Below are 18,231 nucleotides of genomic sequence, written 5' to 3'. Positions count from 1 at the left end.
GGGTCCCCTCTCTTCTCCGTACTCTGACGGTACTTGCTACACAGGCATAGTTACTACAACATTCGCCACGCTGCATTTTCAATGTCCCTCTTCTCTACTGGACTGTGAGTTCTTAGGGGCTGGGGTGATGCCCTATCCAACCTAGCCAGCACCTCACACCTCTAACCTAGCCAGTCATACAGCAGGCCCTCACTAAACACTGTTCACGTTATTCTTTTTTCTTTCTGGGAAAAAATCTTTTGGCAAAGACACCAAAATACAATTCTTTCCACAATGCCAGTAATAACTTTTCTGATAAGAGGGATTACTCCGAAACCATTTGTGGGTTCCTTTGGAATTCTTATTTTGTATTTTTCTTGGCGGCAGATGATTATTGCCCATCTCTTCTGAACATTATCTTTAACAGAATACTGACATCTAACATTCCTTGTGGTTTACTCTTTTTGGTTCTTTAGTTGTTTTCCAGAGTCTTGTTTTTATGATTAATATTTCTAGTTCTCATGTAAGCTGTGGTGGAAAGGGAAATTCCTACAGATTCAAGATGCTATTCCCTGTTTAACAAGTTTATTTCTGATGAAATTCCCTTTATTCTCCACTTAATTTTTGTGCCATGCTTCCTCTGCATCCAAGAAAGCAATTTAGAATGAGTATGTTCAAAATAAAGATCATTTAGCAAAATATGATGCCAATGCTTATTAGATGATAATTAAGCTAATATATACATGGGTTTTATCACTAGCATTCAGTGAAAACTATAGCTTTTAAAATATATATTATATTTATATATGTATTTTTTACTTTATATATATATATATATATAAAATCATGCTTTCATAAATGAGGGTAGAATTTAACATAATCTCATTAAATCCCCCATTTCATTGAAGCTTATCTAATGAGAGGGCTACACATAGAAAACAAACATACTTTTCCAAAGACAAGATATGCAGAGGGCTTCAGAAACAATCTGTTCATATAATACAATAAGGCATCACTTTGCACCTGTCAAATTAGTAAACACTAAGAAGTGTTAATAATTTTGTTAAGACTATGTTAAAGAACAGTAGTAATATATGCCAATAGAGCTCTGTGGAAAGCAGTCAGACAATGTCTGTGAAGTTATCAATTAACAGTTGATTGGTCAAGAAAGAACAGAGGCTTCAGAGTTAGAGCGGGACTGAAATCCCACAACTGCTAATGTCTAGGTCTGGATCTTCAGCCCATTAGTTATAGTTCTTATCTGTAAGATGTGAATAATCACAGTATTTATATGACAGACTAGATGTATTATTCTCAGCTCTCTCATTGGAAATTGCTAAGCACAGGACTTACTAATTATGTACTATGATGAAATGTATTGAATTTCTATAGGTAGAAAATGGAGGGGAGCTTATTTTTCAGGCTCATGGAAAAGCTTGAAGGAGCTTTTTATTACCTTATTTCATACAGGTGTGAAAATACAGGACACATTTGGGACATGTTTAGGATATAAAATTCATGGGAGCTTTATGAAATATGGCGAATAAAAGGCATTTCATTAATTCATTAACATTTAATGAGCACCTACTATATGCCAAATGCTGTCCCGAGTGCGATACATAGTAACACAGAGAAGTGGTTTCTGCCCTTGAGAACGTCACAGTTTAGTTGGGAAGTATGACATGTAAATCAACCAGAGCACAGTTAGAGTTCAATGTAGCTGAAGCATAAAATATTTAGGAATTAAGCCAGGATATATTGCAAAATTTCTTTAATGCTAAGCTAAGGAATCTGGGACCAGGAAATGAACTAAGAAATTTTGATTCCACTCTGTGGGTTATGAGGAAGCACTGAAGGCTTTTGTGGGGGCCCTGCAAATGATCCAATTCTGGGGTCAACATGGAGAAAATAATAAATAGGCTAGAACCCAAAGGGAGGGAGACTAATGCAAGGCAGCTTTTGTAAAAGTGCTAGCAACATTATGATAGAGGCCCATAGCAGGCAGTGATTAGAAAGGGAAGTATGGCTATAAGAGGCATCAAGCCTACCAAACTCAACGTGGCCAAAGGAAGGAACTGGAAACTAATAGAGAAATGACCGCATCTTCAGTAAGACAATGGCATGGAGGGAAAAAGCAAGACTGTTTCTAATTAAAAGAGCCGTAAAAACTAAACATATTATGGATACTGCTGGATCCTGATTCTAACCAAATGTATAAAGACATTTAGGGAAATCTGAATCTGAAGGTTACTGGATGGCACTGATGGACAATGATGGATACTATAGACAAATCATGATCTAATTTTTTAGAGATGTATAATGAAGAATTTAGATTCATGACATCTGAGATTTGCTTTGAAGTACTTCAGGAAAAAAAAATTTTTTTTTTTTTTTTTTTTTTGAGAGAGCAAGCAAGTGAGCCTGGGAGTGTGAATGGGGCAGGGGCAGAGGGAGAGAATCTTCAAGCAGACTCCCTGCTGAGCGTGGAGCCCGCCTTGGGTCTGGATCTTATGACCCATGAGATCATGACCTGAGCCAAAACCAAAAGTCGAACACTCTACCGACTGAGCCACCAAGTGCCCCACTTCGGGAAAATATTTAAAAGGGACAGAGAAAGCAACTGTGACAATATGTTCATAAATATTAAATCTGGTGGGGGATATATAAAAATTCATTATACTATTCAACTTTTATTATGTTTGAAAATTCTCATAATGAAACATGTTTTTAAATGAACTCTATCTTTAGACTTTTTTGTTTGATGTACTTAACGGACTTCTACATGAAGACCAACTGACAGCTGGAAATTTAGGCCTTGAGCTGAACACAGATTTGGGAACATCTGTGCAGTGGTTACAGCTGAAGCTGTGGAGGTGGAAGGAGTCATCAGGGAGACAACGTGGAGCAACAGGAACTACAGACTGAGCCCCGAGGGGAATGCCTCTGTTTTAGGAGCAGGTAGAGAGAAAGAGATAAAGAGGGAGTCAGCAATGTTGAGAGAAAAGTGAGAGCAAAACCAGGAGGGTGAGAGAGGTCAAGAGGTAAGAGAGCTGCAAGGAAGATCATTGTGAGACAGACAATAGAGTGCAGTGGAATCAGGAGTAAGGGCTCAGAGGCAGTGAGCACAGGGTTTCTTTATGGGAAATTTTGCAGTGAGGCATAGCTGGATGGCTGCTTAAGTGGAAAGCACAACTAAGAAGGGGCTCAAAAAAGATGATCAGAGAAGAGGATTACAAAAGAAATGACAGCTTTGTGGAAGTTAAAGAAACATTTCTCTAAATCTAACTGCCCTTACAGTTTGAAGCATCTAGTTTATCCCTGGAGAACAAGTCCTTTATTGTTAGCCTGTCCTAAAACTTGTTAATTCTACCTTCTCAATCAATAATATGTAAGTTTCTTAAGGCATGTCTCATGCCTAGTCTGTATTTCCTAGATAGTAGATGCTAAATAGGTACTTGATTTAATTTTGGGGGGAAAAGACTAAAGACTAGTTCTGAGGACAGATGAAGGTTGAAGAACTCTGGTCCCAAGTCCTCTTTCAACCTTATGGCTCTGAAGTACCAAAATCTACTGGAAAATGGATTGCTAAAATTGAACATTTCCTTTACAGGTACAGATCTTTTGAAAGACATCAGTATTTCCCACAATTTATTATGCCGCAGTGCTAAAAAGTCCACCTACACAGGCATCAGCACTGCACACTGATGGACATGTCCTAGCTGCCAAGTTCGTAACTTATAATGGGAATACCAAAAGGGAGTTCGCAATGTTACAGACTCAGAGGCTCTTAATGTAAAACCAATTTCTGAAAGTTTAAATGTAGAGCTGGGTGGGGAGGGGTCACCTGTGTGGCTCAGTTGATTTTAAACATCTGACTTTTGACTTCAGCTCAGGTCATGATCTCAGGGTTGTGAGACTGAACCCCAAACTCCGTGTCGGGCTCTGTGCTGGGCGTAGAGCCTGCTGAAGATTCTTTCTTTCCCTCTGCCCCTTCCCCCTAAAAAAAAATAATAAATGTGGAGCCAGGGGACTCTCATCTGCAAGTCCTAATTAAAAGGGTAAAAGAAACCTTACTATTTTATGTCTAATTGATTTCCTGTTCATTATGAGCATAAAATTAAAGGTAACACCACAATTTCAGAAAGTCTACTCTCTCCTTGTTTGCCTTTTTTTTTTTTTTTTAAGATTTTTTATTTATTTGAGAGAGAGCATGAGCAGGGGGGAGGGCCAGAGGGAAAGGGAGAAGCAGACTCTGAGCTGAGCAGTGTGCCTGACTCGGGGCTCGATCCCAGGATCCTGGGATCATGACCTGAGTTGAAGGCAGACATTCAACTGACTGAGCCACCCAGGTGCCCCCTTTTTGCCTTCTTAAACATCAAATAAAAATTATACTTTGTAGTTACCTTTTGTGTAATTTCAAAGAACAGAATCACCTTTCAAAACTAAGTTTGGGGGTTTTTTTGATGTGAAATACCTTGCATATTTTATATAAGGAATCTTGTCCATCTCCTCCTGTGTCCTTAAAATAGTCATGAGCTGGGAATGTCCGGTTAATATCCCGAGTGATAGCACTGTCCTGGGGAGACTCCTGTGGAAACATCAGGAAAGAGGTTTAGTAGTCAATCATGTACATATTTGTGTAAGTTTATATAACAAGGTCTTCTCATTTACATGCTTTAAAATACTACAGGGACATACATACACATGTGCGTGCCCAGAGTTACTGCATCTTCAGGGACCAACTGTTCAAGCAAAAGCAAAATCAAATATTAAGGAAAAAAATATGGAAGAAAAGAAACCTGCTTATTGTATATACCTCATGTGTATTCCATCTCTGTTTCAAGAAGTGCAGCTGGTGACCTTTCTATTGCAAGAGGGAAAATGTGGTAATCAAAATGGATTTCCCATAGGAAAATATTCAAACTAATCTCAAAAGGAGGTAAAGCACTCCCATTAGAAAAATTGGGTATAAAAATTGCTGCTTTAAATGATCCTTTGGCATGACACCCATATGCCAGGTTCTCAAAAGGAAAAGAGAAGTCCCTTAATTGGGGTTTATCCTAAGGGCAAATGGCATAAAAATGCACACAGCAGTCTACTCAGTATGAAACTAGACCACCAAATGTCAAGGGATTCAAATAGGCTATGGGAAAATATCCCTTCCTTTTGCCAATGGAGAAAAATAAACAAACGTCAATAATATCACAGCAATCCGTTATACAACAAAGCAAGCATCCAGGTATTTCTAATAAATCCCCTTCGTTAAATTTCATTTGCTCACATGCTAAAGAACCGGAGCACAGAAACGTGACCTTCTATTTTAACAGTGCATTGTCTTCATAAGACAGTGGACTTGATTCTCCTTGGCGAGACTACATCATATTCGGCACACCATCTAAGAGTCTGATACTCCTGTTTCAAGATGAAAAATCAAAGTGATATTTTTCTCTTGTTCAGTAATTTCTCCAGTCTTTTGGATCGTCATGTTCCCAGGGCCATAAGTATTTTATAGTTGTGGGATGTGAACTAACTTTAAATTTTTATTGAATATATTTGACATGTAATATTGTAGAAATTTAAGGTGTACAGTGTGGTACTCTAATACATTTATATATTGTAATATGACTGCCATTACAGCCACATTTATTACATTACATAATATATTCATTATACTGTGCATCAGATCTCAATGGCTTTTGACTACTCATTACAAGTTTGTACACTATGAGCTCCCAAACTCTATCCCAGCAAACTAACTTTAAAGCCTACGCTCTTTTTTTAACAAGCAAACTACTTAAACTTTCAGAGACACTGCCAAACTGCTTCCCAAAGAGCTTTACTGGCTTTACTAGTTTTTAATATGTTAGTGATAGTTAAGGCAACTCAGAACGATGGTGCTCCCTGAGAAAAGGACAAGATGCAAGGTGAGACCGAAGACCACGGTCGTTATTGCCAGGCAACAGCTTCCAGGCTGCAGCACATGGAGAGGGAACCGAAACCAAGCTGCGGTGGGGAATATCTCCCTGAGCGGAGAAAGGAGCAGAATATGGAAAGGGCAAGGTAGCTAGAGTTTGTAGGTCAGAGTACTAGAGAGGAAAAGCTGAACAGAAAGGGATCTGCAGAGCTATCTACAGGAGTCCCCATGAGTCATGAATCATAAAAGAAAAAAATGATAAATTGGACTTCATTAAAACTTTAAAACTGTACTCTTTAAATGCCACTGTTAAAAACACAAAAATGTAAACTCTGACCAGGACAAAATACCCATAATATCTATCTGATAACGGTATTGTATCCAGAATATATAACCCTTAAAACAGATAAAGAGGCAAACAACTGATTTTAAAAGGGGGAATGGTGGTAAAAGATTGAAGAGGTACTTCATAGTACAAGACACACAGATGGTAAATAAGCACGTGAAAAAATTTCAACATCACTAGTCATTAGAACAATATAAACTGAAACCACAATGAGATTCTACTACCCACCTAACTAAATGCTAAAATTAAAAAGAACCAAGACAGCAAGTGTTGGCAAAGGGTGTGAAACAAATGGATCTCCCAGAAATTGCTGGTGGGAATACCAAATGGTCCAAATATTTGGAAATGGTTTGGAAGTTTCTTATAAAGTTAAACACACACATACCATATAATTCAGTGATTCCAGTCCTAAATATTTATCCAAGAGAAATGAAAATATGAATACATGCAAAGAGTTGACCTTGAATGGTCACAGCTTTATTCATACTAGCCCAAACTGGAAACAATATAAATGTGCTCTAATGGGTGAATGGATAAATAAATTGTGGTACAATCCACATAGTGGATTGTACCCCAAAACAAAATTATAATGAGATATCACACCACACCTGTCAGAAGGAAAAAAGAAAAAAAAAACCTGTTGATATATGCAACATGAATGGATCTCAAAAGCATTTTCTAAGTGACTGGAGAAGCCAGACACAAAAGATTATTTTCCATTAACAGCATGTGTATGAAATTCTTATAAAGACAAAATTGTAAGTTATTGAAAGTAGATCATTGTTAGAAGAGGCTGGAGTTAAAAGGAGAAAACTGATTCTTAAGAGACAGGAAGAGAACTTTTTAAAGTCTGAATATGGAAATATTATCCATCACAACTGTAATGGTAGTTAATGTACTGAATCATTCACTTAAAATTCGTATTTTACTGTATATAAATTACAACTGAATAAAGATGATTTTAAAATGGAAAAATAAAAGAGGATGCTCATACAAATGAAAGAGAGACCCAAGATAATTCCAGCCCTTTAAAGTAATAAGAGTTCCCAGTCCTAGTTTATTATATACAGCTAAGTGATGAAAATGATGTAAATCCATATTTACCTCAAGGTCTTAAAACCTGGGGCACAGCTTAGAGGCACACATATCTGGGTCTGAAAGTTGGCTCAGTCTCTTAAGCTGAACAACTTCAGGTAAGTTTCGTATCTTCTGTGACTAATATCAACTACCTTATAAAGTTGTAGTAAAGGTTACATTAGATGTATATATAAAATATAAATCTATAAAGAACTTCTACCAGTGCCTGACATGTATATAGAAAAGACTTGATAAAAGTGAAAGGAAGCCATCTCCAGCACTGTTGAGAGCTGGGGCTGTCCTCTGAACACACATATGTACACACTCACTAGTGATATGCAGAATACACACACACGTAAGTTTCCTAGAATACATATTTTTATTTTTGTTTATCTTAACTTCCCTGTAAAACTATTCACAAAGGGAAAGAGATTGTGATTCAGTTTTATAATTTCCACAGAGCCTAGCATAATAATGTAGAGCATAAAGTCAGTCAATGCTTGATAAATATGCCTAATAAAGTCCAAACGCTTCTTCAGGACTAAGCCATGGCAACACTATGTGGTCAACAGCCGTACCCAAATCCGAATCTCTAATGCTAATGTTTAATTCAAGATCCATGTGAATGAGGCACCAAACGAAATCAGGAAAGAACCTTATTAATTGGAACAATGAACAGACATTTTCCCAAAAATGACATATAGATGGTCAACAGACACATGAAAAGATGCACAACATCATTCATTACCAGGGAAATGCAATTCAAAACTACAATGAGAGTGGCACCTGGCTGGCTCAGTTGGAGAGTGTGCACCTCTTGATCATGGGGTTGTGAGTTCAAGCCCCACGTTGGATGTAAAGATTACTTAAATAAATAAACTTAAAAACCCAAAACAAAATTATAATGAGATATCACACCACACCTGTCAGAACGGCTAAAATCAAAAACACAAGAAACAACAAGTGTTGGTGAGAATGCAGAGAAAAAGGAAAACCCTTGTGCACGTAGGTGGGAATGCAAACTGGTACAGCCACCGTGGAAAACAGTATGGAGATTCCTCAGAAAGTTAAAAACAGAACTGCCCTACCATCCAGGAGTTGCACTATTGGGTATTTACCCCTCAAATACAAAAACATTAATTCAAAGGGGTACATGCACCCCTACAGTAGACATTACAGCATTATTTACAATAGTCAAATTATGGAAGCAGCCCAAATGTCCATTGATAGATGAATCAAGAAGATATGCTACATGTATATCTGTGTATGTATGTATATATATATATAGTTACATACACGAATGGGGTATTACTCAGCCATAAAAAGAATGGAATCTTGCCATTTGCAACAACATAGATGGAGCTAGAGCAAAATGCTAAGTGAAGTCAGTCAGAAAAAGACAAACACCATGATTTCACTCATATGTGGAATTTAAGAAACAAAACAAACAAAGGGAAAACACAAAGAGAGACAAACCAAGACACAGACTCTTTATAGAGAACAAACTGATGGTTACCAGAGGGAAGGTGGGAGAGGCGATGGGTGAGACAGGGGATGGGGATTAAAGAGTACACTCATTATGATGAGCACTGTGCAATGTACAGAATCACTACATTGTACACCTGAAACTAACATAACATTGTATGCTAACAGTGAAATTAAATTTAATTAAAAAAATAAAACACAACATGCCATTTAAAAAAGAAATAGGCAAGCAGTACAGATATGTGAAAAAAACTCCATCTAGAATATATCTAGAACTCAAAGAAAAAGACAATCTAATAAAATGGACAAAAATTTGAGCAGACTCTTCGTAAAAGAAAATATATAAACGGCAAATAAGCAAATGAAAAGGTTAATTAAATTCACAATGAAATAGCAGCCAAAATGTCTGCCAAAAGAGAATGATTTCTTGTGTACTGGTAAGAACGACTATTACCTGGAATACTCTGAAGGGAGTTATTTAATCAATGACAATTTGGAAAATCAGAATTATAATTTCAAAGTATTGAAGAGAGATTACCCAAAGCAGCATTAATGCAGTTTCGGCAAGATTTTGGAGCTTGAAAGAAAAAGAGAAGGGAGACTGAAAACATTAAAACAACAACTAAGATGAATTTCACATTGACAAAGCTTTCCAGAAATGAACAGACATGTTATTGACCTATATTTGGAATAGTTACAAAAAATTAGTCTGAAAAATTTGTTAATTCTATTCTTGAATTGTATCTCCACCGCTAAAGAGAATTCTTCTTAAGAAAATGGCAGAAGAATTTACTTCAGAAATTCTATGAAACAACATGTTCTGAAACATTCTAAGAGTGGCAGACTGTGGCTTAACACAGCATGAAAATTAAATAAATTATATTAAGAATTGAGGGGATATGGAAAACTTCAAAATATACTACGCCAGTTACATCAGCCATTATCAGATTGGTGATGAGGATAACCTGAAGATACAGTTATTAGAGATAAACAGTTTGGAAATTCAAATGCATGTAGGATAGGAAAATAACACAACTAAAAATACTCTATGGTCGGTCCTCCTCACTCCCATTCATCATAGGAGTCATCAGAGAAAGAAGGGGTAGAAGGGGTAAAAATGCCCTCGAGACAAGGTGAATTTGAAAATTCACATGCCGAAATTCAAAGCCTCAACAATGATAATATATTGGGTTGTTCCATTTCAAACACTTACTTAAAATATCTAGTCTTAGGAAATATGCTGAAAAATTTGGGATTAAATCCATTTGACTTGCCAGAAGTCAAGCTGTACAAAAATGATCAAGAAATTCTAATAATGATGAACTTAGTAATAAGTTTGTATCAGAATAGTGACATCACTAACTTTGAAAAGATTCTGAAAACAAATCACATCACAACAACATTATGGATAATTTCTTCCTAAGAGAACACAGCAAAGAGCTGTAAAACATCCAAACCCAAGTGCTAACAACATTAAGGTTTATACAATACGCAGTGCTTTTATTTCCAAGGAGTTAAACAGAGGTGGAGCTGGTACAAGAAACTTGCTGGTACGACACACTTCGCATAACACTATTCATGGCCAAACTGATGAAGTCAACCAAATACATCCTCTCAACCAGACTACAGTTAGTACAATGATTTCACAGAGAATAAACTGTTACAAAGGTACATAAGACAATCGTGCAGAGATGTAAACCTTAAAAGAACAGGGAATGGCAAAACTATCAGTTGATATGTGTCCTGAAAATTATCAAAGTTATGGCAGAAGTGGGTTTTTTTTTTTCATCAACTGGTTTTATGTTTCTGCCATTTCATCCCATGAAAAAGAGCTTTAGTCTACAGAAGAAAACTAAAATGCCATATGATTATGCAGTATTAACATCTTGCAAACTTCTTCTGTTAAGAGGCAGACAGCAAGTTAGTTTTGGCTTTGCAGGTCATTTAGCTTTAAAATTATTCAATTCTCCCTTTGCAGAGTAAAAGTAGCCATAGACAATATGTAAATAAACAACTATTTCTGTATTCTAATAAAACTTTATTTACGAAAACAAGCAGCATACTGGATTTGGCCCCAGGCCACAGTTTGCCAACTCCCGCTCTAAATATATACGACAATAATTTTTCATGGACAATATGAACAGAGATTTATAATGATTTTAAATATACTGACATGCCACTGTTGACTAATTTCATATATATTTTACAAGCATTAAATTCTGTCACAAATAAGCTGCAATAACTTGAAATGTATATCCCTTTGAACATATGCACTTTTTCATGTAATAACAAATGTCAAAAATGTCTGCTGTATTTTATAAAAGTCAGTTCTCCAAGTCTGTAAATTTTTGTATCCCCAATGTAGTCGAGGTTTAAATTAAATCCTTTAAGTATAGTGGTATGCTGTCCCCTGCATCTCAATCAGCAATGCTCAGAAATCATATGTACTATATGTACAGCTCAGAAATCATAAATATAGGCACTGAAACATACTAGACTGTCTAAAATAAAAAGACAATACCAAACGTTGGTAAGGATATGAAACAACTGGAACTCTCAATTGTTGTTGATGGAGGTGTAAAATGATACAACCACTTTGGTGAATTACACAGCAGTTTCTTGTAAAAATTAAACACACATGTACTCAGACCCAGCAATTCTCCTCCTTAGTATTACACAAGAGAACCAAAAACACATAATCAAGAGGGGAAAAAAAGTTAAGAATGTAAGGTTATTACAAATAACCTTATTTGTAATAGCCCCAAACTAGAAACCCCAAATGTCCATCAACAGAAAAAGAGATAAATTATGGTATAATCATATAATGGAATACACATGTACACTGCTGGGAATAATTTCATTAAAAATTGTACTCTAAAATCTCACTTTTAAAATTTATTCACTAAACAAATACTGAGAATTAACACCTCATACTAACATCTAAATCTCTTTTATTGCTCCTTCTCATACTCCTGCCAAATGGGACTACTCACTGTTGTCCAAACATAACCCAAAATTAATAATACGCTTTACTGCATTTTATTATTTATCATGCGAGTGTGAGCGGCGGCGGTGGTGGGTGGGTAGGAGGCAGGGAGAGGCAGAGGGAAAGGGAGAATCTTTTTTTTTTTTTTTTAAGATTTTATTTATTTATTTGACAGAGATAGAGACAGCCAGCGAGAGAGGGAACACAAGCAGGGGGAGTGGGAGAGGAAGAAGCAGGCTCATAGCAGAGGAGCCTGATGTGGGGCTCGATCCCATAACGCTGGGATCATGCCCTGAGCCGAAGACAGACGCTTAACCGCTGTGCCACCCAGGCGCCCCGGGAAAGGGAGAACCTTAAGCAGGCTCCACACCCAGCGTCGAGCCCAATGTGGGACTTGATCTCATGACCCTGAGATCATGAACTGAGCTGAAATCAAGAGTTGGACGCTCAACTGACTGAGCCACCGAGGTGATCCACTTTATTGCATTTTAAGAGGAAAAACCTAACTTTTTGTTTTCTTCATATAGTAACAAAACCTTTTTGTTTTATTTTAATAAAACTTTTTTTGCTTCCTTCTTATAATACTGGGAGGAAATAAAAAAGAAAGATAATTTCACAACTCAGAAATAACTATAGCTAATGTTTGGGGGGGGGTATATGCCTAACTTTTTACGTAATTATTTTTATAAAAGTTCGTACTGTTTTGAATATTAATTTTACCAACTGCAAAATGTTGTGAGCATCTTTTCATATCACTTGACAATTACCTACTGTGGAATTAATGCAGTTACCTGTAACATGGCTATACCATAATTTACTATGCTAAATCTCTTGACTTTGGAATATTCAGGCTGTTCTATTTCTTTTGCTATAAACAGGGCTGTAAAGGAGAGCCATGATTCCTAAGGCAAAGACAATTTCCACAATCACATCATTCCCCCAATATCCAAATTAACCCTTGTGTTTTGGATTCTGAATTATACTGCCAATTTGTCCTCCAGAAAAGTGTACCAGTCGGTGTACACGCCATATTAGTAGCAGCCTTACAACAATCGCCCTGCTGTTTTGGAATAGTCTTTTATGTACTTGTCTTACCCTCCTTTTAGTCTACGTATGACTAATAATTGTATCTAAAGTTGCAAAGAACTACATATAAAGTTTACTGAGTCCATCCCATACTAATTTCAATGCACTGTTTGCTGAACCCACATGTTAACTAATCAAGAGGCATCATTGCACAGATACTTCCTAGCTCTGTCAGTCAATGAGAGGGCCTAGAAGCAATAATGTCCAGTAGCAGTGAGCACACCCAGTGCCAGGATCTTGGTTTCTAATACCAGTTACCAATAAAAGGAACCAGGACTCCTTAGAGAAATAGTTGTTTCTAAGACTGGGGCAGGAAATATACAAGATGAACCTAGGCTATCTAGAAGTGCCAGAGAGTAAGGAAGCGCTTCCCCTGTATACGGACTATGAAGAAAACAAACCCACAACAAGAAGAGTATGCCAACGGGAAAGAGGAGCCAAATGAAAGAGTTCCCAATGGCCAAAGCTAGAACAATTTAAACAAAATAAATGAAGCAGTACTGGATTATAACCTAAGTATAAAATAAATATCCATGAGTCTATACTTATATAAATAAATGACTAATTCAGGGGGGAGTGAGACAAATATCCTATGCAGAAGAATTCCCAGTAACTTATGCAGAATGCTGCCCTCTTGGAGGAAGCCCATTCCTGGTGTGGGCAGTGCAGAGTGACTTCCTTTGGAAGAACACAGCATGGAAAGGGGAAAGAAACAGTGACTTAACAGCAAAGCAATATGACAAATATGCCTTCAACCAGATGATCAAGGTCAAAATCAACAGTGGTGAGTGATGCTGATAGTCCCTACCCCTGATAAGAGATGAAGAAAATGGTGCTTTACTTATGTTTTCATCCCCAAAACTCATAATCTCATGAGAAAAACAGATAAATTCCAGCTGAGGGGCATTCTATAAAACACCTGACCAGTACTCCCTAAAACCATCAAAGTCAAAGTATAAAACACTGTTAGTCAAGAGGAGCCTAAGGACACATGTGGACGAAATGTAATACAGTATCCTGGATGGGATCCACTACAGAGAAAGGACATTAGGTAAAAATTAAGCAAAACTAAATAAAGTATAGGGGCACCTGGGTAGCTTAGTTGGTTAAGCATTTGCCTTCGCCTCAGGTCATGATCCCAGGGTCCTGGGATCAAGCCCCATGTCAGGCTCCCTGCTCAGCGGGAAGCCTGCTTCTCCCTCTCCCTCTTCCTCTCCCCCTCCCCCTGCCTGTGTGTGCTCTCTCCCTCAAATAAGTAAAATCTTTAAAAAAAACTAAATATAGATTTTGGTTAATATTAATACATCAATATTGGTTACTAATGTAAGATATTAATAATAGGGGAAAGAATGCAGGACATATGGGAACACCCTGTACTATTTTCACAATTTCTGTAAATCTAAAACCATTTTTAAACATAGCTTATTAAAAGAAAAAAATGGCATTATCTCCTTATACAATATGGAAATTTGGGCTTAGCAAGGTTAAGCCACCCAAGTTCACATACCAGTAATGATCTGCACTTATCAGGCACTCAATAAAATGCTGAAGAGAATTATGTGGAATAAAACTTGTGAAATGAATGCTGTGGGTGTAAGCTCCACAGTAATCAAAAGTAGGCTCTGTTCATGTGACAGATTTATAGATGATTTCTCTCTTGGCCCCAACTCTTATGCCCTTTCAGTGTGTATGATAAAAAGCAATGGTGAGGCTTTGTTACTTAATTTTTAAGGTTCTTCTAAAAAAATTTCTGCAGAGAAAAATCTAAGGAAATGATAATACTTATATGCTATTTTCTTCTCTCCATCTAAGTTTTGAAAGTCATCCATTAGTTCACATCACAGTGGTACCACATTCTGTAATTTTTCTGGACAACTATTTTTATACCTTACTGTGAGAATTGGCCCACTGGGTAACTTCTCAGGATTAACAAGGTACTGGGAACTGGCGGAAACCGTTTGAATACACACCCTTTGTAAACTCAAGTTGAAAAATAGAAAGCTAAGAATGGCAGGAAGAAAAAGAAAGTACCCAAACAAAGAAAATGCAGTGGAAGGCTGCCATGAGAAATAACCAACACAGGGAAGATTATTATTTCCAAAGTAGCTTGTTGCCTAAAGAAAAAGTTAGATCTTGGGACTAGTCTGTAATGTTAATAATGATTCGTTAAAAGCTGTCATGTAACACTTCAGAAAACAGAATAAAACAGAAACCACCAAAACCCCCACTCAAATCTATTATACCATATTGTATCTTTACAATATGTTTCACAGAAATTTTTTAAAAAAACAACTGGTTATATTTTGCTCTTAAAAAGTCAGCTATAGCTTGTAAGAAATGATTTTAAAGACTTAATTTTTAAAATCCCCTAGGATAAAAACCCAAAAGAAGAAAAGAGAAATTGAAAGGGTGCTACATGTTTCTAAGTGAATAAATGAGGACTGAAAACATCCTTGAGGTACAATCATTCTCTCTTAATTACATATAACTCTCATCATTTGTAATTTAATTTTGTATGTTTTGGAAACAGCAGAATTGCTTAAGTGAAAAAATAAAGAATAAGACTTTTATGCCAATGAAAACAGATGTTCCTGTGTTTGGACAAGACCAAGATGGTCCTACAAAAATCTGGAAATTTTATTTCAATTAATCTTGTTAAATCTATGCATTTCTAACTTGATAGAGCCAAAAAAGGTGGTTAAGGAAAACAACAGCAATTATTTTGTCTCTTGAAGAAAGCTCTGTCTTTAAAAATCAAATACTGTATCCCTCTTTAGGAATGCCTCACACAGGAATTCCGACAAAATAAAAAGAAGGTATGTGTGATATTCTATTCTTAAAGATTTCTAAAATTTTGGAGATTTCTGAGATGTGTTTGGAGATTTAATAAACAGACTTCTCTGACACTGCATGCAATGCTTTGCGTGTATTTTTCTAAGAATGTTCGGGAATTTTAAGACTCACTAGAATGTGAAGTTTCACAAGTGCAGAGACTTGTTTTGTTCACATGCCATCTACAGCTCCTAGAAGAGTGTCTGACAAATGGTAGACATTAAATACTTGCTGAATAAATGAATTCTCAAGGGGATATATGACACACTTAACAGTTCAGGACACTTATTTCTCACCAACAAATTTGCTTTTACAGACTTAAAAACAATTAACCAACAATAACAAGAGCTAAGATGGATCTTAACTGCCTTATATACAGACAGATCATATAGACAGATCTGTCTATCTTAACCCTCTGACAAATGGGGAAAGAAGTTAAATCAGCTGGCTAGAAAGGGGAGGAGCTGGGCCTGGAACCCAACTGTTTTGGCTTTTTAGCTCACATTCCTTTCTTTTTTTTTTTTTTTAAAGATTTTATTTATTTATTTGACAGAGAGAGAGACAGCCAGTGAGACAGGGAACACAAGCAGGGGGAGTGGGAGAGGAAGAAGCAGGTTCCCAGCAGAGGGAGCCTGATGTGGGGCTCGATCCCATAACGCAGGGATCACGCCCTGAGCCGAAGGCAGACGCTTTAACCGCTGTGCCACCCAGGCGCCCCCCTTAGCTCACATTCTTAACCCAGATAAACATACCGTAAAAGTGAACAAATTCTCTTATCAGTAGTGAGTGGCATTTCTAGTTCTTAACACATGAAAAAGAAGCTTTTGTCTTCTAGCTCTTGTTACTAGAACCGACATGACACAGACTTTGAAAATATGCTTTTTCTTTTTATTCATACGAAAGTGCTTCCTTGGATAAAGGCTGTTCAGTGGGTTTAAAACACAAGTAACTAAGGCCCTAACAACATGCAGACAGAGAAATATATAATGCTCTTAAACATAAAAACAAAGTAAAGAAAACCTCAACATGTGGCCCTTCTAGAAGTTATTCAAAGAAAAGGCATTTTCCCTAAATGCTAGGTGGATTCCAACATGTTTCTTAATCATTAGAGCGTGTACATGAATGGTGGCTCTTTCCCATCGGACTTGAGATTTATGATGTTGGCATATTTCCAACTTTGGGAGAGAGGCCAAGGGACAAAATGTGTATTTGGCAGGTTTTCCTATTTGGGACCTAGTGCCCTGTGGGGGATCCGCAATTTTAGTACATAATTCAGAAATCCACTGTATATTACCAACAACATAATTTATCTCAACCAAATGAAATTATAAAGAAGATAAGTAGCAGAAAAACCGACACATAATATAAATGATGCAATAAGTGCTTTTGTTTTTTTTACCTAGGAATAATGCTTACCAGAATACTGTAGAGCTCAGTATGAAATACCTTTGCTAATCATCTTTAAAAAAAAAAAAAATCATTTCTCAGAAGCAAAACCCATTTGGGTTCTTCTATTTTTGTCTCATTTAGGAAAGTGCTCTTCCATTTCAAGACAATCAGATAACTATAAAAACACCCAAAGCTACTAATCTTCCTTTACTCTCTTTTTCCCTCCCAGTAAAGAAAACAACTTACTCTAAACATGCACAACAAAAAGACAACTACGTACTACGGCAATGAACTACCAGAGTATTACACAGAGCAGACTCAGAAAAGTAGGCTCCAGTAATGTCTGGCAGACAAGCAAGTGCCTCTAACTTTAATACAAACTGTAGCACTCGTCAGCTAAACAGTTATATACTTCTTACCTTAACTCTATGGCATACAATGTAACAGAAAATTAGATGACTTTTTCAGAAAAGATAGCTGTTTAATAAAATAATGTACTGCTATCACATTGTTTCAATCCAAATATGGCATTACAGTGCCATTCTAAAAATAAACCTAAGTCCCATGTGATATGCAGTCTTTTCGCTATGTTCATTTCCTTTTAGGGCTCAAGTTTCCCACAGGAAAATTATTCAATGTTTGGCAAAATAGTCCCAAATCATGTATAGATAGGGCATAAACGCTAACTGCACTGTCATCTTTTCCTGCTTTGTTATTGTTGCTTCTTTTTCATAGTAATCCATCATGGAGAGGCCCAAGAGGCAGGAAATACTCATGAACTGTTACCTGACAAAAGTGAACACAAAAAGTGTCATTTTGATGAAAAAGCTGGTAGCGGAGGTAACCTAAAAATGAGCTAAATTTGAAGTCACAAAATTATTATATACAAAGTCATATTTCAAACACATGTTCCTGATAACTGTGATAATTTCCAAATACTTATTTCAATTATATTACTGAGCAATGTATCAAATGCCTTCTTACACAGTTTAATAAAGACTCTATTGTTTGGCTTACATTATTTGCTTAAAGATTTTATAAAGCATTACATGCCCAGAACCAAATCTTCTCAAAATCATCCATTCATAATACACCACACACATGATCAAGATACATTCCTCAAGCTATATTTTTAAT

General features: G+C 36.6%; 1 protein-coding gene and 1 pseudogene across 6 annotated transcripts in view; one reads left to right on the top strand and one right to left on the bottom strand.

Annotated features, from left to right (window-relative positions):
* The window catches only part of RABGAP1 (RAB GTPase activating protein 1), a 160,630-nt gene that overhangs the window by 35,136 nt on the left and 107,263 nt on the right, over positions 1–18,231 (bottom strand). For all 6 annotated transcript variants that reach the window (XM_002919994.4, XM_034664462.1, XM_034664464.1 and 3 more), the window contains one exon: positions 4,454–4,567. In XM_002919994.4, coding sequence (XP_002920040.1) covers positions 4,454–4,567 — 114 coding nt within the window. The remainder of the gene's footprint in view (positions 1–4,453; positions 4,568–18,231) is intronic.
* On the top strand, positions 5,897–10,477 carry LOC109489751 (annotated as a pseudogene).

The sequence above is a fragment of the Ailuropoda melanoleuca genome, chromosome 7 (genome assembly GCF_002007445.2).
Source record: "Ailuropoda melanoleuca isolate Jingjing chromosome 7, ASM200744v2, whole genome shotgun sequence".
NCBI classification, from domain to species: Eukaryota; Metazoa; Chordata; class Mammalia; order Carnivora; family Ursidae; genus Ailuropoda; species Ailuropoda melanoleuca.
Note: the sequence above shows the minus strand (reverse complement) of the source record. Positions and strands in the feature narration are given on the sequence as shown.